The 25,904-nt window shown below is 35.7% G+C and overlaps 1 protein-coding gene across 3 annotated transcripts in view; it reads right to left on the minus strand.

The window, feature by feature from the left end:
• Nucleotides 1–25,904, minus strand: part of CNTLN (centlein) — a 187,176-nt gene that overhangs the window by 23,171 nt on the left and 138,101 nt on the right. For all 3 annotated transcript variants that reach the window (XM_052701101.1, XM_052701102.1, XM_052701103.1), the window contains 5 exons: nucleotides 10,305–10,469; nucleotides 6,703–6,800; nucleotides 4,918–5,044; nucleotides 3,206–3,343; nucleotides 2,687–2,872 (listed from right to left, as the gene is read on the minus strand). In XM_052701101.1, coding sequence (XP_052557061.1) covers nucleotides 2,687–2,872; nucleotides 3,206–3,343; nucleotides 4,918–5,044; nucleotides 6,703–6,800; nucleotides 10,305–10,469 — 714 coding nt within the window. The remainder of the gene's footprint in view (nucleotides 1–2,686; nucleotides 2,873–3,205; nucleotides 3,344–4,917; nucleotides 5,045–6,702; nucleotides 6,801–10,304; nucleotides 10,470–25,904) is intronic.

The raw sequence follows: 25,904 nt of genomic DNA on the forward strand, positions 1-25,904 counted from the left end.
TACCCAAAACCTTTAGCATCATCTCACTTACACACCTAACTGTTAATGAGGACTGTTCTGAAAGTAATGCCTCCTGTTTTATTATGTTGGCCCACAATGTCAGAGGTGGATGTTGGTGTTATGGCAGTAGAGGTTGAACCTTCCCACCAATATTCCACAACATGTCATGTGACAGGTGGCAGCAGAAGGGCAGTCTGACACAATGGCATCTGACGTGGAAACGTGCCTGAAGCAACTCTGTACAACTGAATTTGTCCATAAGGAAAAAAGCATACGGTGACATTCACAATGCTTGCTGAATGTTTATGGAGACCAAACATCAGTGGATTTGAGCACAGTGAGGCGTGGGTGGGTGTGTTTTGGCAGTGGTGACAGCAGCAGTGGGTCACTTCCACTGCTGCAATTTTTTATGAGTCTGGTAAAGATGCATAGCTAATGATGGTGGTGATCTTGACAAATAGTGCTTTGTAGCTGAGAATTTTCCGTATGAAATGGTGTTATTACGCTATTGCATCTTTTACAATTTCCATGGAAATAAACATGAGACGTTACTTTCACAGTGACATTCAGTCTTTCACTGTGTACATTCAGTCTTTTTCTCGTGCATGCAGAGGCTGGCAGAATGCAGTGCTCTCCTCTACATTTTGTGTAATATAGGTATTCATAATTCTTGAAAGAATTTGATCCTTTTGGCAAAAGAAAATGCTTCTTGATTCTCCTGCTTTTATGGCTTACATACCCATAGTCCACTTCAGTTTTGCCTACAGATGATCCCTGCAGAATGGAGTTGAAGAATCTGGCTCACAGTTGTATTTAATTTGATGCCCCGAGGTACTGCAAATATCTCCTGCCTGTGCTTTCTAATGTATATTAGCCACTCCTGCTTCACATATCACAGTCATTTCCTTCTTCAGAATAAAATTAAAAACAGGAGATCCAAAACATGCTACTGTGATTGCTACTTCAATTTTTCCATAACTAACTGCTATAAACAGAAATAACCACAGTCTCTTCTCAAAAGTTTCATTAGCTATGTTGAAATGACTTGTTGTATGTAAAAAGAACTGTACAAAAGACATTGTTGTATGTAAAAAGACACAGTAGAGCGAGCAAAAGTAACCAAATTCAAGTGATTACTGAGACTACTTATGGTCTCAGAAAAATAAAGTCAGGCTTGAAAAATGAAGAGGATATCAGATAAAGGTAAAAGGGTCATACAAATAAGTTAGATAGGTTCAAAGAAGAACAGTTTAAATTTGATTTTAATTTGATCTCTATGCAGAAAAAATTATTTGAGGAATTGAGACTAGAGGGAGAACCAGACATCAAGACAGGGGAAAACTGACAGCAGTCTGGAAGGAGAGAGCAAAAATGAGACCAACCAGACTTCAAAGGAAGAGCTGGTGTAGCAAGAAGCACTGCTACTTCTTATTGTGCCATCTTGATGGGGGTACATGGAGTAGTAAGAGGTATTTAAGAATGTCTTAATACTTGAAGTATTACAAAATTCCACTGAAATACCAAGGTTTTCCAACTATACATTTTATATTGGTACACTGTAAATAAAATTTGATTTCAAAGACCATTTTTTCCATAAATATTTTTCACCTAACTAAACAAAGCTGTCTACTAAGGAACTCTCTGTTCATCAATATTTCACTTACACACAGCATTTTTAATTTCAAAAAATCTTTCTGCAGAGTGACAGTAGTCAGAAAATATGTTATTTGAAGTATGAATGCACATATATTCTTTTATCCAGGAGAAAACCTACAAATTTTTGGTTTAGTAGCTAAGTATTATTATGTATAAAGAAACTACATATTGATATTTTGTGCATGTACAGTACGATCATATAAATGCTAATTAATACAGTTATTAAAAGAGCTTCAGTCATTCGTCAAAGAATGAAGTATCATAGTTGCTGATATGTAATTTGTGTCATTACTGCCACCTCTATATCCTCATTTGCTAATTTTTGTTATACTTTTTCATTATAGGAGTATGTAAAGTATCTGTATTACAAACAATTATCTCCTTTTTCAATAATTGCTACTGCATTTTATTCAATGAATTCACTCACAAATTCGCATTGGCCCCAGTGATGAGAGAACTGTGGTCCTGGTGTGAATAATATAGGGTGTTTTATTAAAACAACAAATATACATTAGGTTTATTTATGCTTTCCCAAACTTAGCCACAAACAACCATGTAGCTATGGAAAGAAAACTCATTTCTTTCTCCTCTAATAGAACTCTGTATTAGAAGAAAGCACATCTTTCCCCATGAAAAAGGAGTTTCAAAAGCGTATCTTGTGGAAAATAAGGTAATTCACATTAATCAACATATATGAATTATGTTATTTCACGTGTTGGTAAAATCTCTCCTGCAGTCATTTACTATACAACTATGCATGGTTTCTGAGGAAAAACAAAAAAGTACAACAGCAGCCATATACAAAAATATGAATGATGTTATTCTACAGAAGACTAGGGGAGAGACCTACAGCCATTGGCTCTTTCCTTCCCATTCAGACCAGCTCACAGGTGGCACCGAGCCAGTGCGAGAGCTTCAAAGACTGTTCCAGCTCACAGAATGCAGCATAGACTAGGTCTTTATCCTTGTTACTTTCACCCAAGACTACCTTTATTTATTTGAACACTTGAAAGAAAATAAAAATTCAAACCTTCACAAACGTCGTGAACTCGTCTATTTTGTCATTGGCGAGCAGTAGCTTCTTTTGAACAGCCTCCAAAGCCTGCCCACTCTGTTTAGCCAATCCGTGTAGTTGTTGAGATGCTGCAGTCTCTATTTCAGTCATAGCATATTCGGTCTCAATCACTTTGCTCTCTAGATTGGACAGCTTGAGAACCTGGAATACATCACAGGGCACTGCAGTGACATGATAAAAAGCTGACAGGCAGGCATGGTAGCTCACAATCAAATAAATCTCCCACAAAATGGTAAATAGCACAGAACACGTAAAAGATACTTTCACGGGGAAAAGTAACTTCATATGCAGTCACAAGTCCATCTTTCATCACCCAAATTTCAGCGAGCGAATGAAAATAGTGTGAAACACACCATTATGATTCCTTTTCTTCCTTTATATATTTAAAAAGTCTAAAATGATAACCTTGCAACTTTTATTTGAAAGTGAGATATGAAAAAGTTTTACAGTAAATTCAACACAAAGATAATATACCTTTTTCTCTAGCTCATCTTTAGCCTTGTGATACATCTGCTCATAATGAGACTTCTCATTTACAGCTACTTTAAGTCTTTGTTTCAATGAGTCAATGGAAGCTTTTTTGTTTGAACAGTCTTCAGACTGTGACTTTACCTGAAATACAAATGAAAGTCAATTTGATTATTAAGATAGAAAATATAAAAAAAAAAACCAAGCCCATTCTACTGCAACATAACTCCATGCTTTACATAAATTATTTTATTAAAGCATTTTCTTCTGAAATTACAAAGTCCATTGTTGCTGACCACCTAGCAGAGATCAGTTTCCATACTCATTCCTGTTATACAAAGCCTTGTATTAAGTGTAGAGAAAACTCTTCATTTGCAGGGCTGCAGTGTCATAGTGAACACAGAAGTGAAAAAACCCCAGTTTTCACTCATTTCTTCAATCAACCAGAGGTAAACTACATCAATCAAAACCGAGCTGGGGACATAGTAACTATCAACAAGCTAATAGTCTCCACAGATAATTATTATAATTTTGCCATACAGTGCAAACACTGATTCTGTATAAAATGCAAGAGGCCAATGCTCCTAGAATATCATACATGTTCTACTGACAGTATTAATCACAAAGTTGTCCAGGCAGTATCGAGTAACAGGGAATTTCTTTGATCTTCTGGTGAAGTTAATGTAAAATTTATGAAGCTGATTTTCCGTATGGAATAACCAAAGTAATGTATGGAATTTGATTCTCTGGAATCTGAAACTTGCAGCATTTATAATACTCAAAAACAGGATTAAAGTACATCCATTCTAAATCGTTTTTAAAAAACAAAACCAAGTATTTCTCTCATTTCACTCTTTAACTCCCTTGCTTACTTATGCTTTCACTCTGTGTCTGAACATTTCTTAATAGCACTTCATCTTTGGCAAGGAGGGTAAGAGAGTAGCTCTCTCTAGAGCTGAACGCATTTAATGACTTCAAGCAGAGGTAGTATCTATAGTATGCAGCAAGCACCTGCATTCTACGACTAAAAAAAAAGGCAAACTGGTAAATTGTTTATTTCTATTTTGAGATCATATGCCACATAAACTCACAGACAACCAGGAATTCCAGGAATTAGAGACTAAAGTGCAACATATTGTTTGGATAATATGAAAAGATATCAAGATATACACAAGTTCTCATAGCTTCAGTGAAATTGTCCTAGAATTTTGCTGGAGAAATAATCTAGTATAGAAATTAAGCTTCACCTAAACAGACAGAATTACTATAAGTGTTAAAAGCTAGTAAGTATGAATCACTCATAATACTCCAGTACAATACAAATTAACATATTAAACCATTTAAATACTGCATTCAGCAGATGTGCAAGGACCTCATTAGCATGTGTCAGGTAGAATCTTCCTTGCTTTAAAGAACTAAGACTGTATAAAACAAAATCGTGCTACTTACAGCATGTCTTTGCAATTCAGTGTTCTGAATACTTCAAATTTTAATTACCTCTTATGATCAGACATTAAATTATGCTGAATCCATCCAAACTATCACCCATATACTGATTTCATACAAATTAAAGTGGAGGAAGTTATATGGTTAAATTAACTGTATGATGCACGCTTGAAGCAATATATTGATTTTGTATGTATAGAAGATTAAAATAACTTCTTCAAATACATTAGCTCCTGGTTTTCTTAAAACTGTAGCTAGCAAGAAAGAAATACCTTTCTCTCAAGACTTTCTAGCGTTTCCTTACAGGCTTTCTCATTTTCTTGGTTTGCTTTTAGACGAGATCTTAAGTCTTCTATCAAATGTCTTTTCATAGTAAGGTCTCTCTCCAACCGAGAAATCCTAAAAGGGAAGAAGTCACACTGCATGTTACTGTTAGAAAATACTATTGATACGCAACTGTTTTAAACAACTTAAAAAAAAAAAGAAATGCAGTAGAGAAACTATCATTCCATAGTTTTCAATTTTTTTTTAATAAAAGTTATTTGAATCTTGCAGCTCACCTTTCTCTTAACCATAAAGACACACCAATAGACTGATTTTGAAATACATGATTTATTTTGTGATTTGCTTTTTGATGTGGTTAATGCTCTTTCAACTCATTATGATACTTTCTAAGATATTACTAAAGAAAAAGGGAAGTTAATTAAAATTTGACATTTGAAGGAGATATCTTTCAAAAATTATTTTGTACAGAATTCTTTTATTTTGTATAGAATTCTTTTTAAAAGAAAGTGAAGGGGGAGATTTTCCTTTCGTACAACTCAGCAATAAACAGAAATACAAGGATAAAAGCTCTATTATCTGAAAAAGATTGAAATAAAACCAGCATTTTTTCACAAATTTCTCAACTAAAGAAACTCCCACGTACTTCAAGATGATTTCTGTTTAATGAGAAAATCATGTCTCATGCAATGCATCTGCAGTTGTCACATACATTCAATATAAACATAAGCAACACCCAAGCACCAGAAATCTAGACATCTGGATTTCTTTTTATGAAAGGAAAAATGACAATCTATTCAGGAATAAAAAATTGTTGATACCATGTCACTATCATATTAAAAGTCAGGAGACTATTAAATCTTAAAATTTCTTCTATCTATTTCACATTTATGCTGTTGTTTTGGTGAATAAATCTTAAAGTTTATGAAAAAACGGTATATATTCTGCGAGGGAAGCACAAGCACTGGTAACTCAATTTTAAAGTTAAGCTTAAACACTGGCAGAAGGCATCAGTTTTATTTGGAAACAAAAAATACACCACACATGATCCAACCATTTTAAAAGTACTCTATATTCGAAATGAAAAAAATCAGATAAGTAAACTGCATCCTCTCTACAAATTAAAAAATTACAATAATTAGAGGAGTTAAACTTTGCAACAGGCCAGAAATTCACAGACACACTAATAGCTTACATTTATAAAGCAATATAATGGAAGACTGTATTACATCAGCCCAAGTAAGTGGGCAGAATAAAAATCTCAGATGCATACTTCAAACCAATACATGTGAATTTCAAAACGAGTGGTAAACCTTAATCAATTCAAATAGAAAGAAATACAACTGTCCTTTTGAACTTTTATGAATGTAAGACTGGATAGTTAATCTTCTTTAAGCATCTGAACCTTGACATGTCTCCTAGCCCCTAGGCAAAGAATTACAGTATTTGAAAGACAGTACTTAACAGTGTTGAGGAATTCATTTAGACTTACATCAAGGATAAAAAAAAAAAAATTCCACTCTAGGGTCTGAGTTCTGATTTAAGGCATTCTTATTGCAATACAGAGACGCTTATCACATAGCAGTTTAAACAACATGCAATTTTATCCTGTACTTTTTGAATTTCTTAAAAACAAAACAAACCACAAAAACACAAACATAAATCTGTAACAGTCCGCGAGGTCATAAGAGAATCCAGTGCTCAGTTACTGCCGTACCGACTGCACAGCTGCCGCTGGGTGGCACCAAACACAACGGATAAAAAAGTTAACATACTTAGCTTGGAGTTCCCGAATCCGGTCTTCTTTTTCCTGGACTTCGTTTTTCAGTGTCTTAATGGTCGCTGATTGCTTAGCGATTTCACTATTTGAATTCTGTGTTGAAGAACATTAGAACAGAAATAAATCAGATTCAATGCTATCTCAGTCAACAGCAAATCTGAAATAATAGGATGTGTAAACTTCCACATACTAACGACCGTATTAAACACTAATTGGAATTGGTTACACTGTACAAAAGGAGTATTTTTACTTTCTAGCAACACTTAAACAAAAACACTTTCATTGGAAAATATTCTCAAAGCCAGTCAAAATGTATGATTAATAGATATTCATAAAAATACATGCAAGCTGAGTGCACTAACAGGACCAAATTTTCTCTTGCATAACAAAGAATTATAAAGGGAACAGGAGAGAAAAGAAAGAAATTCTGGTCTTTATTTGAACCATACTCCTACATGGTTCTACTGCACAACAGCCTAAAGAAAACTGTTTCCAACAATCCCTTTCATCCTGTGCATTTGGGAGATCCAAAAAATCCTACAGCAGTTGTCACCTTTGCATGCCTTTTAAGGCAAAGCAAACGATGAAACAGTCTCAGTCAGCCATACTAACAAAAATCCTGTCTTTCTGTAATGAAAAAGTACAGTCTCAGAGTTTACGCATATGCAATGCTAAAAAGGAATTCTGCAGTGTTTGCCTATATAGTAGGAAGAAAAAAAAACCAAACCAAACCAACCACCACCATCAACAACAAACAAAACAACAAAAATCCCCATAGTCCTCCATGGAAACACACAGATAATCTACCTAAGATTCCAAGATTTAAATACAGTATTATTAAATTGCTTTGCAGAAACAAAAAACAAACAACAACAACAACAAAAAAAAGACATTTAACTGAAGTAGCCATCTTAGCAATCTGAGCATATGCTCTGAATGCCATTGCTGAAAATGGCAGCTCACACATAATGCATGTCAAGATTTCAGAACTCCAAGAGGTGTTGCCAAGAGATACATATGTGTGAACTGTTTGCATAAAATATATGCATGCCTTTTTGTGGGTTCAGCCAATGTGCTAAAGCGCTTTACTCACTGTGTATAAACAGTAAGTGAGCAGATCAGACATGTTATAAACAAAGATTCTTGAGGAGAATTTCTCTGTGCAGGGCAGGCTGTAACACCTATTAACATTAATGGGAGCATTGTACCTAACTCTCCGCACTGCCAGAGGAATATATATTCTTGTGCAGAAGTAAAATATTGTTCTCTGTAACTTCTCTAGTCTATTTGCTGTTATTATAATGTGAGATATTACAGAAAATTGTTAAAATGATGTAAGATAATGGAATATCCTTGAGACCTGTTTGTTGGGCTTGAACTTCACTACCATGAAGCACAGCATCCAGTTACATATTTTACACACCAGATAGATATGCACTCGAGTACTTCCGTGGGGCCCTGCACAGGCTTAGAGGCAGACATTTGCTTACAACATTTTGCCTCCAAACTCATCATCTACACCTAAAACACTCCCTATTGGCAAAGAAACAAGGAATCAATACATACAACATAAATACCTCATAGTTAGTTCTGAGAAAAGAACAAAATCAGATAATTTGAGATTCTGAACAATAACAAAAGCATTTGGAGCTTGCGCCTTCAGACATTCAGAGGAGTAACTCTGTGCTTCCTTTAACCGTGGTTAATCTGGAACAACATCTGACAATTCCTGTGAACTTCTTCTGCTAAAAAAAGACTTCCAAACTTTTTTTTTTTTTCAAATGAACAGGTCAAAATAAAGCTAACAATTTCAGTAACTTGACATAAGTAGCTTATGATGCCCTTCACACTCAAAATACTCATCCAATTCAATCATCAGTGAAGGCACAGAATCATAGAATCATAGTATCCTGAGTTGGAAGGACCCACAGAGGTCATCAAGTCCAACTCTTAGACACTCTGCTACCCTGCAACTGGGACCAAAGGTTATGTTTATTTAAAATGTGGGTTTTTTTGTTTATTTATTTATTTTTTTACATTTAGAATCTAAGACATCTTTAAGACAGAATTAAAGGTCATGCTAATATTTTTTTTTTTTTACATCAGATTTGTATAAGGGTGTTAAGACACTCTGTTGTACATTCACTTCCTTCACTGAGAAGAGAAGGTAGTACTGTGATCCAGGTGTACAGATATTGATAAAGCTCTCAAATGCATCAATACAGTCTAGAATCTATATTCATTCAATAAGCAGTCATTGGAGACTGAAAAATGAAATAATCAATTCATCAGTATTTTCCAACTAGTCAGTGTACAAAAAACTCAAATATAAAAACAACAATCACTCTCTGAAGACAAAAAGAGTAGTGACCAATATGTAACGTTACACCAATACATTACTGTTACATGAGCTGCACATTCAGCCAAAATTCGTTTCTCCACTTTCATAGATAGCTGTTGCCCAGCTCCTTCTTAAAGAAAGCAAAGAAATCGCCACAATTCTTATTAAAGTCATTCTACTGCACTTTTCAACAAGATACATTTAATTTTACAAAAGCTCAGTAATCCCCCCCAAGGCCCCCGTTTGGCCCATCTGGTTGTAAAAATTATACTAATTGTACATACCAGCTCTTCAGGTTATGACTACATTTCTATTCAACATCAAAGATTATTTGAAAACTTAATCCTTGGCATATCACACCTAGACAATATGCATATATCCAGATGAGGTTTAAGAAAAGCGAGTGTGGAGTCTTGCATCTGGGGAGGAATAATTCCATGCACCAGTACAGGTTGGGGGATGAGCTGCTGGAGGGGAGCTCTGCAGAGAGGGACCTGGGTGTCCTGGTGGACGACAGGTTGGCCATGAGCCAGCAGTGTGCCCTTGTGGCCAAGAGGGCCAATGGCATCCTGGGGTGCATTAAAAAGAGCGTGGCCAGCAGGTCGAGGGAGGTGATCCTCCCCCTCTACTCTGCCCTGGTGAGGCCTCATCTGGAGTACTGCATCCAGTTCTGGGCTCCCCAGTACAAAAAAAGGACAGGGATCTCTTGGAAAGAGTCCAGCGGAGGGCCACAAAGATGGTGAAGGGCCTGGAGCATCTCCCCTATGGAGAAAGACTGAATGAACTGGGTCTGTTCAGCCTTGAGAAAAGAAGACTGAGAGGGGACCTGAGCCAGGTCTACAAATATCTAAGGTGTGGGGGGCAGAGCAGTGAGGCCAGACTGTTTTCATCAGTGTGTGGAGACAGGACAAGGGGGATTGGCCAGAAACTGCAGCATAGGAAGTTCTGCACGAATGTGCACAAGAACTTCTTTACAGTGAGGTCACAGAGCACTGGAACAGGCTGCCCAGGGAGGTGGTGGGGTCTCCTTCTCTGGAGATGTTGAAGACCTGCCTGGATGCCTACCTGTGCGACCTGTTGTAGGGAACCTGCTTTGGCAGGGGATTGGACTCGATGATGGAGGTCCCTTCCATGATTCTGTGAGTGTGTGTATATATATATACATATACATATATACATATATTTATCTGCTTGACCCAGTTATTAAATACTGCTCATGTGAATTGTACTCAACACTGAATAATCTGTTCTGTCACCTTTAGTTTGCACTGCAGCTGTTTCATCTCTAAATCAGTGTTCTTTGAAGGAGCTGGTGTGACTTCACTCTTGCCAGCAGTTTGAGACAGATGTTCTCTCAACTTCAGTTTTCCTTGTAAATCTTCCTTTTCCTGTTGCCATTTGGCCAGGTTGGAGGTCAACACCTGTTTTACAAACAGAAGGAACAATCACAATTGCATCCTAAAAATACTTCTGCTAGATCATATCAGATATTCTGTGGTTTAGAATTCAAGAAGAATGAAACAGAATATGTTATCTATTATTGTACTGCATTGCTGTGGGTTGAAGTCTCTAGTCCACGCAAAAATGAAGTCTGGCAGGAGAGAGAAGTAAAATAACATCAAAAACAAAGATTTTTTTTAAAGGCAAGCTGATTCAACTTTGACTGTCACAGTTTTTACCATCACAGGCAGATTTTTCATTTTAATAAAAGATTTTCATTTTAATTAAAAAAAAAACCCAAACAACTGTAAATGGTAGTTACTCTTGAAACCTATTTACCTAGTGTCTCTCTGGGACTTCGAAATTATTTCTATACTGATAAAGAAGTACCAAGATTTCTCAAGCATCAAGGTGTATTAAATACAGGTGGGTAAATGTCAAATCTGTTTAATGGTAACCACTGTACGCTCGCTTGAATTTCTGTGTTGATAACTAACTCCTATAAAACACTCTTCTCTTGGCTTTTGTTTTGATATTTGTAGGGCTTGTAGAGGTTAAAGCAAAGTGGACCAGCTGCACTAAATATCTTCTGGTTGGCTGGTCTTTACTCATGTTGTGTTATTTCTTCCCTTTCACATATATGCACCATAGCCAGAGAACCACATATTCCATAACCTTGACTCTAGGGCTGAGGTACTTAAGTGGTAAAAGCCAAGCTGGAGCAGGACAGGATAACAGATGTTAGTTGTTTATTCCACTGGGTAGGTCTTACCACCCTATACTGCAGCCAAAATGCTTCTCATTTAGCAACATAAATGCTAAGTCCAATTAGCAGACGAGGCTTGTTAGGGATTTAGTTCAAATAAATAACATGCAAACTAACTCTCAGTCTTGTTGCACTTGATTGACAACTGACAAGACATTTAATCTTTGTAACAATGTATTTCATAGCATTCCTAATAGAGGCAATCTTTTAAATAAAAAAATATTTTAATTCAAATGATTATGAATAATATTCTATGAAAAGTAGAAAATAAATAATCTTCATGCTAGTGCTTAACTTTAACAAATCCACAGTTAGGAGCAGAGGCCTAATGACTCTCCGCTCCTGAAGCTGTATCTTTTTAATATAAAGAAGATTGTAACATCATAGTTTAACATAAGGAACAATAATACAAAATAATATTGGAAGTATCTCAAAAGAGAAAAAAAATTGAATGGTAAGAAACTGGAGAAGATATTACAGTTGGAAATGACCAAGTGTGTCTATGCATTTTCTACGTGTGTTTATATATCCACTCTTCCACACTGGCCTTATGAGAATCCCACGTATATCCAAATAAAAGAAATACTACTTTCCAGGTTTATTTTCATTATAAATGACTTCAGAAATTGCACATATTTTACATTAGCTTAAAAATTATCACCAACACAAGAAAATGCATTATAAAGTTGAAACTGATGGTATTTTATACCCATGGTATTTTATACCATTAAAGCCAATAGGTAGTCTACATGTGTATCTGAGATAAGTACTGTTCTTAGTAAAAGACTTAATTTTTCTGTCTGCAATAATTACTGACAGAGACATAAAGAGAGTTCATGTATACAATAACTGGTTCTTCCATAATCTATTATTCTAACAATTAGTACAAGGTAGTTAAGAAAAGACAAAATGAAGACTTCTTTAAAAAGCAAAACAAGTAACAGTACAGAAAGATACAGATACTATAGAATAGTATATGAATTAGGTTGATTTGTCTAGTATTGTCAATATTTCTACATGCAGAATTTCATGATTCAGTGTTTCTATAATAAATCGTTCATAAAAAGAAAAGCAAAAAAAAACCCCAAATTACCATAGCTAGATCAATATCTGATTAAAATTAGAGATACGCCTATAACTGCCCAAAATAGAGCTACTTACAGAAGTTTCTTATGACATTTAAGACTACTGCTGCCAGCAAAATGCATCAGGTCTAAAATGTTATGATTGCAGTGGCCACATTGCCAGAAATGGCAGCTAACAAACTGAAAAAGAAAGGTGTGTAACTGGACCAAAGAAGGCACTGCTCTGATGGCTGTAAAATTTACTTAAGTGGGAAGAAGAAAATATATGTCATATGTAAATGTATACAAATATTAAAGGTGGAAATCAAACCTACTGGAGTAAAATCAAAATAGTATGCACAGGACAAAACCCCATTAATTTGCAAAACCAGACAAAGACAGGCACGTAACTGCAGTCTGATCAAGGCTTTTATTCTTTTTTAGACACATTAGATATTCGTGTGTGTGCATGTTACCACACACACAAATCCTGAGTGACAGAGTAAAAAGGATTTGCTCCAAGGGAAGAGGTCACCAGGACGAAAGGTAGAATCTTAAGCACCAGCTAGACCAGATGTTTGTAAAGGAAGGCTACCGCTGTTCCTCCAAGATGTAGCGGCCTTTGTCTGCTGCACCTCCTCCAGAGTGTTTTGGCTTAACAGATGTTTATAGATTCAATATTTTATTAACACCCATCTATCTTAATCTCCTTGCTCCTGGTATACCCATGAAAGTCTGTTCTGCTATACACAAAGGGATAAGTGATGAAATCTTTGTTTCTGTGCAGGAAATACAAAACTCCGAATGATTCAGCAACATGTTTTACCATACTCAGAAACACAGATACAGGCAGGATTCAGTGGATTCACATAGGAAGCTCCTGGAAAAGCCTACTACTCTCCCATATCAGAACTAGTCAGCGAGGAGCTTCAAATACAGACCTGTAGTAGACTCACTCACCTATGCAACTAGAATATATGACATTTCTGCCAGTGGTGACTGCCACCACATTAGCACTGCTGCAAATGAAATCACAGGTTAATACAGTATTAGCAGACTAAGCAGAATGTATTTCTGTGCAAGATACATAAATGCAGAAAGGGATGTAAATCAGGCATTCTTGATAACCCTCATCAAGCAATGACAACTTTATACTACTCATTTTGTAATCCACCTACAACCAGTATAAACATCACTAGATGCGTTAAGATCACACTTAGTAATTTTCTCATCCTAGAACCCTGGCTTACAAACACAGTGCAATATGTGTAAAGATATTTCTCTAAAAGACTTGAATACCTAGACTTCCTTTTTCTTTTTTCTAAAAAAACTTGCAACAGCAGGCCATAAAATACAATTGCTATGCTGCAGAGCTCCTATAACAAGTTCCATTTTAAAATCCAACACTGCTTTTAAAACAAGAACACTCTTCTTTCACAGCTTTAGATCAATCATGAAAAACATGTAAGATAAACAGTACTTGCTGGAAACACAAACCATGAAAGACCTTTTCAAAACATACTTGCAGGTATTGAAGTACTTAACAATATCCAAGGCAACATTTACAGTCAGTCCCACTAATCTTGACCCTGTCTCATTCTCTTGAATCAAAACCTAATTGTGCCTGATGAGTCACAGAAAACAAAGCTAAAATAAATAAAAATGGTACGCAGCTATTTGAAAATATGAAAATATATGTACAAACTCTAGACTCTAGAAAGCCAACAGTGCTGCATATTTAACATGATGATACACAGAAAAGACTAATAACTCCAAATTGCTAGTGATTTTTTTCTTCATATGCATGATGATTACTTAGCATTCCAGACACGCATAGAAAATATGAAACAGAAGACTTTGCTCTTTTTTACTCTATTCCTAAATCGAAACACACATCCAAAAGCGCAAGAAAAAGTTTTAAAACGTGAATGTTATTTGCCACTTATTTTTCTGAAATTTTAGTAAAATATACTGCATCAGTTATTAATTTTATTTCAGCCAAATGTAGTTTTCAGCATCTGACTGTGTTTTACAAAATGTCAAGTAAATGAAGGTAATATAGAGGACTTTTTGTCAGTGCTTTAGGTAGTTGTTAGACTTCAGTAGCCTTTAGAGACCATTAAGTACCCTTTGGCTAATTGGCCAATGGTAGATTAATCCTCTTTTTATTCTAGCAGCACTATTTTAACACCCTTTGCACTCTGTCAGTGTAGCATCTGAATGACAAAATAATATTGTGCATGAATAATAAGCAGAAAAGTTAAATTAACATTTCATGTTTCACATGTCATACCTTTGTGTCAGCGGAAAAAAACCCTCTTTTAAAGCCACTGACATTCAACTTCTTTAAACAATCTCATGTTGACATCTTATTGAGGTGATTCTTCCTAATTACTGCTAATTGCCTATCAAGAAAAAAAAAAACCTTCCTTGAAGTGCAATTGTCTAGTATAGATGAACATAGCTCCAGTGTGCATAGTAAAGACAGGCATGGCACTTGAGGTGTGCTACATTATTATGAGGTCATACTAAATATGGTTTGCAATGAACAAAGCAGCTTTTAAGAATGTTTAAGGCATTGAAAATGTCAATCTCTCATGAAGTGTTTAAATTAGTTCCCAGCAGAGAAATAGAGATATCAGCATGCAGATAAGAGGCATATTTCTCTTCTCAGGTATTTTAGTAAAGAAAAAAGTTGTCCTCTTGATAATGTCACTGTAACACAAGCAGTGTTCAACAGATTGATGAAAGTGGCCATTTCACGTATACCAAATATAAACTCAGCTATTCTTGGGAATACAGGTGTTTTCACCACCTAATGAAAACCCTTATCAAAGACTGAACCTCTTTCCAAGCATGCACTAGTACTGACAAATCACAGAGAGTAATCATTGTTTCTAAAAAGCTATTAACTGTACAAAATGTCATAAACAAATGGTTTACATGTAATTTTAAAGCAGGTATTTTGCATCCAAATGGTGCATATAAAAAATTAAAAAAATATTCTACAACTTTAAAAAACTTATTATGCCACATTTGATCTGGTTAAGGCATTTGATGAAATGAAAAAAATAATAATTGAAACTAGTGCAGATAGGTTCATTTTATTTTCTTTGTTTCTTTTTGTGAATGATAGATCAAGACCAATGCACATACATTTATTTCAGAGAAACACACAAACACATTCGTATAAGCAGATCAGAGTAATATAATCATCTGCTGTAATAAACAACAGAAAGTCCTGAGTACAGATCTGCATACTGAACAACTAATGATTTCTCAAATTATGGAAAATAAGTAAAATTTTCCAGAATTTCTTACTTTCCAGAAAACAATTTACACAACGAAAATGCTTTTGAAAAATACAATCTCTATAATGATAACAGCAATTCAAACTTAAAGGTTTTGACCTGAAGCAACTCAATTTTAGCCTGCATTTAGCCAGTTTCATTTTACATCTCTCTGTGGGTAAATACTGCTGTATCCTATGCCTAATTTTTATATTTATTAAGAACTCCATCTTGCTTTCGGATTAAAGCAGAAGCAGTACTCCTTCCAAATATAATAACTTTTAGCTATGTATGCAATACTACTTATGGACATTTTTTCATTATGATCAATTTTATGATCCCAACTACCTAATTTTTTAGGAATTCATATTGAAATGTGAAGATGCACACTGGTAGAATATGTTACAATTGTGTAGGACCTTGCCTAAAGTCTTTAACTTTTCCACATAAAGAATTACAGAACTTAAAAAATATATATCTGCTCCTTATAAAGAAAAATATTTGTGATTGAAGTATTTTCTACACCACGTTCTATAAACTAAGTTTACCGTACTAGAACTACTTCTATGTAGACACAGCATCATCATATTAAATTTTTGGTCCAGCTGTGTTCCAAATCTAAATATTACATGAAATACTTCACCACACTTTGTCCTACTTAAAAGCATTTCAATGGTAGAGTAAGTAGTGAAGCTGTGGCTGAAGGAGAAAAACAGGTGTTTCAAGGTGCCCATCATTACTAGTTAAACAAATACAAGTTGACTTGGATATTCCAACAATTAGGTACTGGTATTTACAACCCAAGATTTCCATCTGATGCATAAATGCTGCTGCAAAATTTCCACACCTTTGTAGTGACTAGAAAATAAGACTCAGAATCCATGCAAACTTTTATACTTAGGGCCAGGTTTTACTGCAAGATATTTTGGAGGGTTACAGAGTATTTATCTGATTTTCACCAAACATGACAGTTGGGGCAAACTCATAAAGCTAGAAATTTGAATTTTTCATCTAGGGTCAGGGATAGTGCTTGCCATATTCCCCCTGCTTAATCTTAATACAAGCACTGCAAATGAACTACTTGCATGAGAGCCAGTCAGGGAATTTCACAATCCCTACAACTCATTACGAATTTAACAGCAGCAATACTAAGTATTCATATGTTTCAGATAACACATACAAATATGCTGCACTAAAACTCATTGGGGGAAAAAATTAATAATGCTTCCATCTGTTTTCCGTATAGCTCACATAAAATAGAGAGAAACCAAAATGAAAATGCTATTTTAAAGACTGTTTTTAAACTTTCTTTTTATTTATGTGCTTATTTCTGAAAGCATACAGCTTTGTATCTTTAAAAGCTAGAATTATTTTAAAAGAAAATATAAGCAAGAAAGAAACAAAACAGTTGAAAGAATGGTGAAATATTAATTTAACCTCTCCCCATTTCCATCTGTTTCAGAAAGTGAACCATTTTCTACTGAAATACTTCTGCATCTGAAATATAAGAAGGTGGGAGTCCTGTGCTTGTAGGGAAAACTGCTCCATCTCCCTTCTCTGGCCTTATCACTATGCATTAAAGGTTTTGAACGGTTAAAGACTATTTCTGCCAACTTACAGAAAACACTTCTAGAAGGTTGAGGATGTGATATGGATATTTTGAGATAAAAATTACTTAAAGTAAGTGTATAAATGAGCTATTCTCCAAAGTAGCTTGCAGTACTCAAGAAAAAAACCAAAAAATAAAAAACAAAAAACAAACTATAGCTGCAGATTTAAATTTATGCAGTTATTTAAACAAGTCATTTATAATTGCATCAGCCATCAATGAAAGATTAGCAAATGTCTTCTGAAGCTTTTTCGATTATTTTTTTTCAGACAGTCAGTTATGTAAAAGCAGAGCATTTTACATGTAGATGCAATTAACAAATTTACTGGAAAAATGCAATGTTCTCACAGATCAAAAATACAGATACACAATGAAGAGATGGAAAAAAAAATCTGAAACTTTTCTTGTAATATAAAGGTAATACCGTATAAACATTAATGTATAGCATATTGGTTTTCTACTCAAGAAAAGAAAAGCATATTACCAGGCATTTCTAGAGAGTATGAGGAAGCTGATGATACACACTGTGAGGGAGATGCGAGGGCAAGGGGTATTATTCAAAATCATGAATTTCCTTAAAAATCACTTCTAAATCTTTGCATTTAAATTAAAGTGGTAATTTATCCCTGGTTTCTTCTAAATGAACCCCAACAGTCTTATCTTTAATTTGTAATTTATGTTATCATTGGAACGCCTGCTAAAACTACAGGCATAAATGAACAGTTTAAGATAAAGTGTTCCTTAAATCACATATTAAATAGCTGAAGAGACCACCACAAGAAGAAGCCATGTTTTCAGGATTATAGGTAAAATGAAGTATACTTTCCCTTTATCATGATTATGATAAATGTTAGGACTCATTTGGGCAATTATTTCTTTTCAAATAAATGAACAATTTAAAGACAATATTGCAACTGTGCCTTTGATTCAAGGTCCCAGCTTGAAGTAGATCTACAGCTGCCATTTCTTTGCATTTGCCTCATTTTCCTATGGTTGCTTCACTGAGATAAGAGCATAAAAGTCTCCTTACATCACACTGTGATGCACACGGAGCGTCAAAGGACCCCTGAATGTCTGAATGAACTGAAAAGTATGTACAGGCAGACCAGTCCAGCCATCAAACAGTAGGGTCTTTGCTAGTGCCTATAAATCTCATGAGACATTCTATGGCTTGTGATACTGTATGACTATACAGTCCCCATTACTGAGAAAATGAAGAAGTTCTTGTCATATTAGGTATAAAAGATATCCAGAGCAATACAAAACAAACCTGAACAAAATACTCACAATCTCAACAGTCCATGATTACATCATTATTGCCAATGTCATTACTGTCAGCTGTCACTGCCAATGACACTTAAGCAGTACAAATTAGACGGTGCAGAGCATTAGCAAGAAGGACTGACATTCTTCTGTATTCTCTAACAGTGGGTGTAGGAGGTGCAGACAGTTCAAGCACACAAATGTGGCTTCAAAAGCTCAAAAATTCTTTCCTTCTGGCTAAAAGTGGGTTATTAGTATCTAACTTCTATAGAGATCCCAAAGAATACTTACTGTGAGCCAGTATTCATTGCCTGCAACAACTAGGGTCCAAAACAATCACAAGGAAACAATACTGCAGAAAAGCAATCAGGCATGTAACCCAGATATCTTTTTTTTTTTCTTTCCTGTTTCAAAAGTCATCGTAGTTGTAACACTTTTATTTTCTATGCTGCTGAAGATGTCTTAGTTCCCTGCTCCTAGTCTGTTAAGCCCAGAAAGATGAAAAAATATCAAACACATCCTGTATCTTCCTTGGTACAGTTAAAAGAGAACCTGTGCTCTTCTGGTTTGCACTCTTGGCTATGAATATGTCTTTGAAGTGAAATGGAGAAGGAGCTGACCATGAGCTTTTTCCACAAAGCATTAAACTAAACAAAGAAAACTCAGTGTGCAATAACTAGAAAGTCAAACACATAAAAACTGGTGCTTAGCAGAAGACCTGACAATGAGTGAAGAAGAATAACATTCTTACGTCTGGAGGAGCTCAAAAGAACTCGAGGACCTGGAATTCATAGAATCATAGAATGGCTTGTGCCAAAATGGATCTTAAAAGATTTGGTTTCAATCCCCTGACACTGTTCAAACTCTTCAATACCTAAAAAATATTTTGTCAGTCTTAGGTACTTTGACAAGAACAAAAAAGTACTACAACACCAAGAGTGATGTGACAAATACGTCAAATACAGCAGTTGCTCGTGGTAGTGCAAACAGACTATTCCTGAAATCTCTGGCCGACTAAGATTCCATAGCAACCTTACGCAGTTCTTCAGGTCCCTCAAATTGAGAGCATTTGCCTTACATCTAAATCCTTCTTGAAAAATCAAATCTATTTCTTTATGCCTTATCTTAAAAGAGATAGATGCACAAACAGAACATCAGCCTTCCAAAATAAAAGTCTTTTACACATTGGAAGATGTCATTTGTAAATTTCATTAAATACTTTCCTTGAATTTCTTCTCACAGGTGACATCTGTAATACTTCTCAGAATTCTTGTTGATTTCTTCCATATATTTCATGTTTTATACCCCAAACAAGAATTAGTGTCTCACAGAGAACCTTGTAAGTATTAAGTAGTAAAATAAATGTCCTCTGTGAAATTTTGTGTGAAAAAAGTAATGCCTGACAAGACAGAAATCCTTCTATGATGATTGATAAGTAGATATTACAAGAGGTGGCCTTTATGCCATGAAATATCATCTACATATTCCTCAGAAAAGGAACTTATTTGTATTTGGCAACCTGCGGACTTCTGCAACACAAACACTCAAATCCACCCAAATCTAAAGCAACCAAACCAAAAACAAAGCAAAACAGAAATCCTGCAATTTTGGCATCTTCCACTACTCATGAATTTCCAACTCACCAATTTGTCAGTCTGTTGGGAAAGCTACATTCGTTATGCATACAAAATAGCAACTGTTTTTTTTTTTAAAATTGAAAGATCTAGAAAATTGTCTGAACTAGAATGTTCAAAGTTGAAAACTGGAGGCAAATATAACAGTTATTTTTTTCCTTTTTGAATAAATTTCAAATTTCAAATTAATGTTGCAATAAATAATCTATAAACAGAAAATCTTTTTGTGTGCCTTTTCTTTTTTTTTTTTTTTAATGTCATTAATGAGAAGGTACAACATCCAGTTTGCAGTTTACAGGGAATGTGTAGCTGAAATATTTTAAAAAATGTCTCCAAAAGTCAGTCACATTTGAGCCTTTATACACAGGCACATGGGAGCCTGCTTTTTTTATTATTTACAGTGATTTTTGTTATTTTCTATGACAGATGCTTTTGCTACTAAGAAAAATGGTCAGCCTTGTTCAATTGTTATTTATTAGGGGACAAAACCTGCAAATATCAGTATTTTGTCAGAAGCGGTCATATTCTTTGTGATAATTCTTGCTTCCTGACATCTTAACGTCAAACATGCACTATTACATCCCTAACTGCAAACTGATGCAAGAAAAGCTAAATAATTTGTAGAATATGATCAGAGTATCAGAGTTTTCTAGTAGGAAGCACACAGGAAATGTTTCCTTCTTTTTTTTTTTTTTTTTTTTTTTTTTCCCAAATAGAACAGAAATTATTGATTTACAATATTTAGATCTTTTACTTTTACTAACTTACCTAAACACAACAGTATAAGTATATTGTACAGGATGTTCATAGTGATAAACATAGTTTTTCAACATCTGATATAAAACACATTGTTTTAACAAGTATCACTTTACCTCCCCTAGAAGATAGGATGAAGGAGTAAGAGTCACGTCCAATTCCTCATGGATTCTCAGCTTGGATCCCTGTTTTTGCACAGTTTACCTTATGAACATGATCCGAGTGACATTTCACAAATTCCTGGATAAATGTTGCTACACTCTGCCAGCAGAGAGACAGGCTGTGTCATGCACAGATCAATAACAGCACTGTGTTTCATCAGTCTCAAAATCAAAAGTGCTTCATCTGGCAAAAGCCATGGCCCTTGAGGATCTGACATATACAAACTGAACACTCTACACTAGATGTCTACTACGAAAGCTGCCAGTGTAAAGACAAGTCAGTGAGTATATGTAAATAAGAAAATACGTATTTGTATATATAAAGAAGTTTTAAACTCATTTTTATGAAAAGTAAGTACAAATATCACAAAGAAGCTGCTGAATAATGGAAATGAGACTTCAAAATTTCAAAAAAAAATTTTTTTTCTTCTTGAGAGAAGAATAGGAACAGCCAGAACTGCTCAGTAGTTTAGTTATATCCTTTTTAGGGATTTACAATAAGATGCAAAATACCTTTTGAACTTTACACAGTAGTGTGTACTACAGTGTAGTACAAGAAATGTGCCCTACAGTTAAGTTATAGATTTCTCACAAAAATTTTGTTCATTAAAAAAGAAAAATTTTTACCTCTTTTTCAGGGAATGTACTCAAAGTAGAGTAAATAATTATATATTTCCTGTAGTTTCAAGGCCTCAATACAAACTATCTTGAGGAAATAAAACCAGTGTATGTTTCCTACTACTTAGCTTTCCTCATGATTATCTTAACCCCATTAGCCAGTAAGACAACTTGCAAAATTTACAGCTTTAAGTAAGTGCAGCGCTTATATATTTTTTAAAAATTGCTCTATTATTATTCCTTTCCCTTGCTTGTTTCTCATAGTAAACTTAGTTTCATTTTCTTCTTTTCTGCCAAAGCATCTACTTCTCACAAAACACACTTTGAAAAATAAGTATTTGATCTTTTGGAAGCCAAGCCTGAAGCAAAGATGAGTCATTCAAAACTGTTAATTTATGTCCCAGATTAGAGGAATGCTCACTTCTAATAACGGACATACTGGTTTATACAAGTGGGGTGAAAGAAACCTTTTTCTCTTGATGCCACTCAACCACTTTATTCACAGCTGAAACACGTATATGTAGGGAGGATGAGACACCTTCTTCATACTCTTGCAGCTGGCCAGACAATTCATCCAGCATTTGTTCCTCTCCATCTTTCCAGGTCATTATTGCCAGTCAGTTGGCATATTATTGTGATGAACTCTGTACAAATGCCTGCCCAATGGATCCTTTGCACTTGATGCTGGCTGGATTTTGGAATGACCGATCCCTTTTCAGGTCAGTGTTATACACCACCCCCAGCAGAGCAAATTTCCTCAAATACTCTCTCCTTGATGGTCAAGTTACCTGGCTGACATGTAATATCCTCCCTGCAGGAATAACCTTCTTTCACAGCTGACAGGAGTTCTCATCCAGAGAGGGAGAGCTTTGTTTATTTTTTTTGCAATTGCTTTGTTCCTTTCCCTAGAGAGAAATCCCAAGTGCCTGACTTTTATGCCCACTAATCTAGGTTACTGGCTCCATTATCCCAGAATTGAAGCAGCCAGATGGCAATGTTCTTGCCTGGATGATGGCAGAAGTCTTTCCATATATCTCATAGCTCGGCAAAGGACAAACATCGGATGGTTACTGGTTCATTTACAACCTCTGACTCTTCCTCTAATTCTTGTGATGGCTTTGGTATGGAGTAGACCTCCTCATCTTCTCTCAGAGGCTGGGTCAGATCCAGAGGCATTTTCTTCCTTTTGAGGGTGCAGAACAGTCTTGAATAGTGCTTGATAGATGCAGGCCAGACTCAGCACAGTGCAGGAAGCTCTTGGGAATTTCCAGTATCAGGGCATATCTTTTTAAAACATTCTGTCAGCTTTCTAGGATTCTGTGCTTGTCCAAGGGTGAGTTCCAGACATTTCAAAGGCAATAATCATGATACATACCTGCCAATATCCTCCCACCTGTCTTGCCACCCACAACTACTCTGACTCAAGATAGATCTCTCAGTTGTATTTCTGAATAGTTAAGATCATTTCAGTTTGATTATACCAGGTGCATGAGTGTACTTCTTAAGAATTTCTAAAGTAAAGATCCTAAAGTGCAAGAATGATGGCACTACTGAGTACAAATATCAAACTAAATCCATGGTCAGTATAACGTGAGCACACACAGACTCACACACACATGAACAACAGGAAAAGAAATATTAATATTGATAATTATATGTATGTGAGTACATACATATATATATACACACAAAACAAGTGATGCACAATGCAAATGCTCACCACTCACTGACTGATATCCAGCCAGTTCCCAAGCAGCAGATGCCCCCTGCGGCCAACTCCCCAGATTACAGTTCAGCATGACATCACATGGCATGGAATATCCCTTTGGCCAGTTTATGTCAGCTGTCCATGTTCTGTCCCCTTTCAGTTCCTTGTGCCCCAGCAGCTCCCTCACAGGCGGGGTAGTACAAGAAGCTGAAACTTGGCTTTACTGCTGCAGCGCTACTCATCAAAAACAAAACCAGTGGTTGTTATTATCATTGTTTTTTGCCTAAAGCAAAAACATAGCATCACACCAGACACTGAAGAGAATCAACTCTGTCCCAGCTGAAACAAGGACATACTTCTCCATGGTTTCAACTAGACCCTTATAAGACATTGGCTTGTTTTTCTTAAATTCCTTGTCCATGTTTAACATCCCTGCAATTAAAAGCAAAGCATCCTGTGCTTCATCACAAAATTTCTGTTGTGCTCTATGAAGTACATGTATTCTCCCACCAGTTCTTCAAACAACTAACTGTTAAGTTAAAAACATACCTTAATTTCTACACTTTTCAGGAACTCAGCTCACATCATTAAACATATCCTCTCTGTGTGTCTCAATCATTCTCATGCTTGTTACAGAACAGACTTTTTTTCTTTCCTGTAGGCTTCCTACTGCTGAACTGAAGCTGCTGTTTTCACTCCAGTTCTTCTTTAGATTGATTGTCCAATATCACTGCAGTTCTCTGACACCAGATATATATTTTGTACTTTATATTATTTCTTAATTATAATAATTTTCACAATATGCTTACATTTCAAAACTTCTTGAATTCATGACATTTCCTTAAATTTCATGTAGAAGCAACAAATTTTTGAATAAGGGGGAAACAGTGGAAGATATGTAGTGGCATAGAGATTTGAAATCAATATCATGAAAAGGTGAGTTCTATGATAATTTTTGTTGTACGTTTTCCAATGGCTGTTTTCTGTTATGTCAAAACCATAAACCTTAGATTCAATATGATTCTTTTTTCAGTCTTGTGTCTTGAATCTTTTCTCAGGATTCCCTTGCTAGATTGAAGAATCTACAGACAATTTTTTTTCTTAGATGTTGTAACATCTGTAAATGTCTGATGGTGTAACATCATGTAAATGGTAACTTGACTTACCATTCAATCTCCTCTTTGATAAACTCTAATTGCTCTCTGGGATTGCATGTTTTCCAATCCTTTTGAAAAGTCTTCTTCAGATGGTCTACTGTCAGTTCCACTTGGATTCTTCTGGATATGCTTGCAAGCCCAACCAAGAGTTTGGGCAGAGAATGGTTTGAAAGCTGCCCTGAGGAAGCTGATGAAAGACTCAATATGGGCTGACAATGTGCACTTGCAGCCCAGAAGGCCAACCATATCTTTGGTTGTATTAAGAGAATGTGAACAGCAGGTTGAGGGAGGTGATCCTGCCCATCTATTCTGCCCTTGTGAGACTCCACCCAGAGTACTGAGTCCAGTTCTGGAGCCCCAAGCACAAGAAGGACATTGAGCTGCTGGACCAGGTCCAGAAGTTGATCAGAGGGCTGGAGCACTGTCCCATATGAGGACAGGCTGAGAGAGTTGGGGCTTTAAAGCCTGGAGAAAAGAAGGCTTTGGGAGGACTTTAGAGAGCCTTCCAGTACCTGAAAGGGGCTACAGGAAAGCTGGGGAGGAATTTTTTGTAAGGGCATGTAGTGAGAGGATGAGGGAAAATGGCTCTATGCCATTTAGATCAGATACTAGGATTTAGATTTAGATCAGATCCAAGGAAGACATTTGCTGTGAGGGAAGTCAGACAGGGTACTCTATGAGCAAATCATTTCAAAGCCAAAGGAAACGTATTCTCTTTTGCTCCTTTCATACGGTCTCTATACATTCAAGGTGTATATATCAGAAAACATGTTATTGTTTTTCACAGTGGCATTGGGATTTCATGCTCAACTTATTTTCTACTAGGACTCTCATTTTTCTTTACAGTCCCTGGTTCCAAGGAGAAAGCCGTTCCGCTTGCTCAGCTTGAGCAATGTATTGGTTTTCATTATGATGTAATGATTTCCTTATTAAAAATTTTGTGAGGTCATAATGATATATACTTTTCAGGCAGTGTCTGGTGGATGATTGAAATTTTAGAACTGCTATCAATGACTCAAGATACCCTCCTGCACTTGCTTGGATTTTTCATGTTGTCACACATTACAAAAAATGATTGAAAGATTTTACCTCTAAAACAGAGAGCAAACAGACTGTCATAAATATCATAGTATATCCAAAAGGAATGGATGCATAAGGTGTAAATCATTATCTCAGGGAAAAAAAATAATGTTATCATTCATGTGAGGGATCAGCTGAAAAATTAATTTCATGGTATGTGAGATTCTGAACCAGAGGAAATGATTAAGTACTACCTATATGCGCCAATTTAACCTTAAGAAATGAACTGATATGAACATTAAGTCTGTGCTCCTTTCCACATTAAGTCTACGCTGTGTGCTATGTGATACTATTTAACTTCAGTCCATAT

The sequence above is a fragment of the Tympanuchus pallidicinctus genome, unplaced genomic scaffold, assembly GCF_026119805.1.
Source record: "Tympanuchus pallidicinctus isolate F22 unplaced genomic scaffold, pur_lepc_1.0 scaffold4, whole genome shotgun sequence".
Classification (NCBI taxonomy): Eukaryota; Metazoa; Chordata; class Aves; order Galliformes; family Phasianidae; genus Tympanuchus; species Tympanuchus pallidicinctus.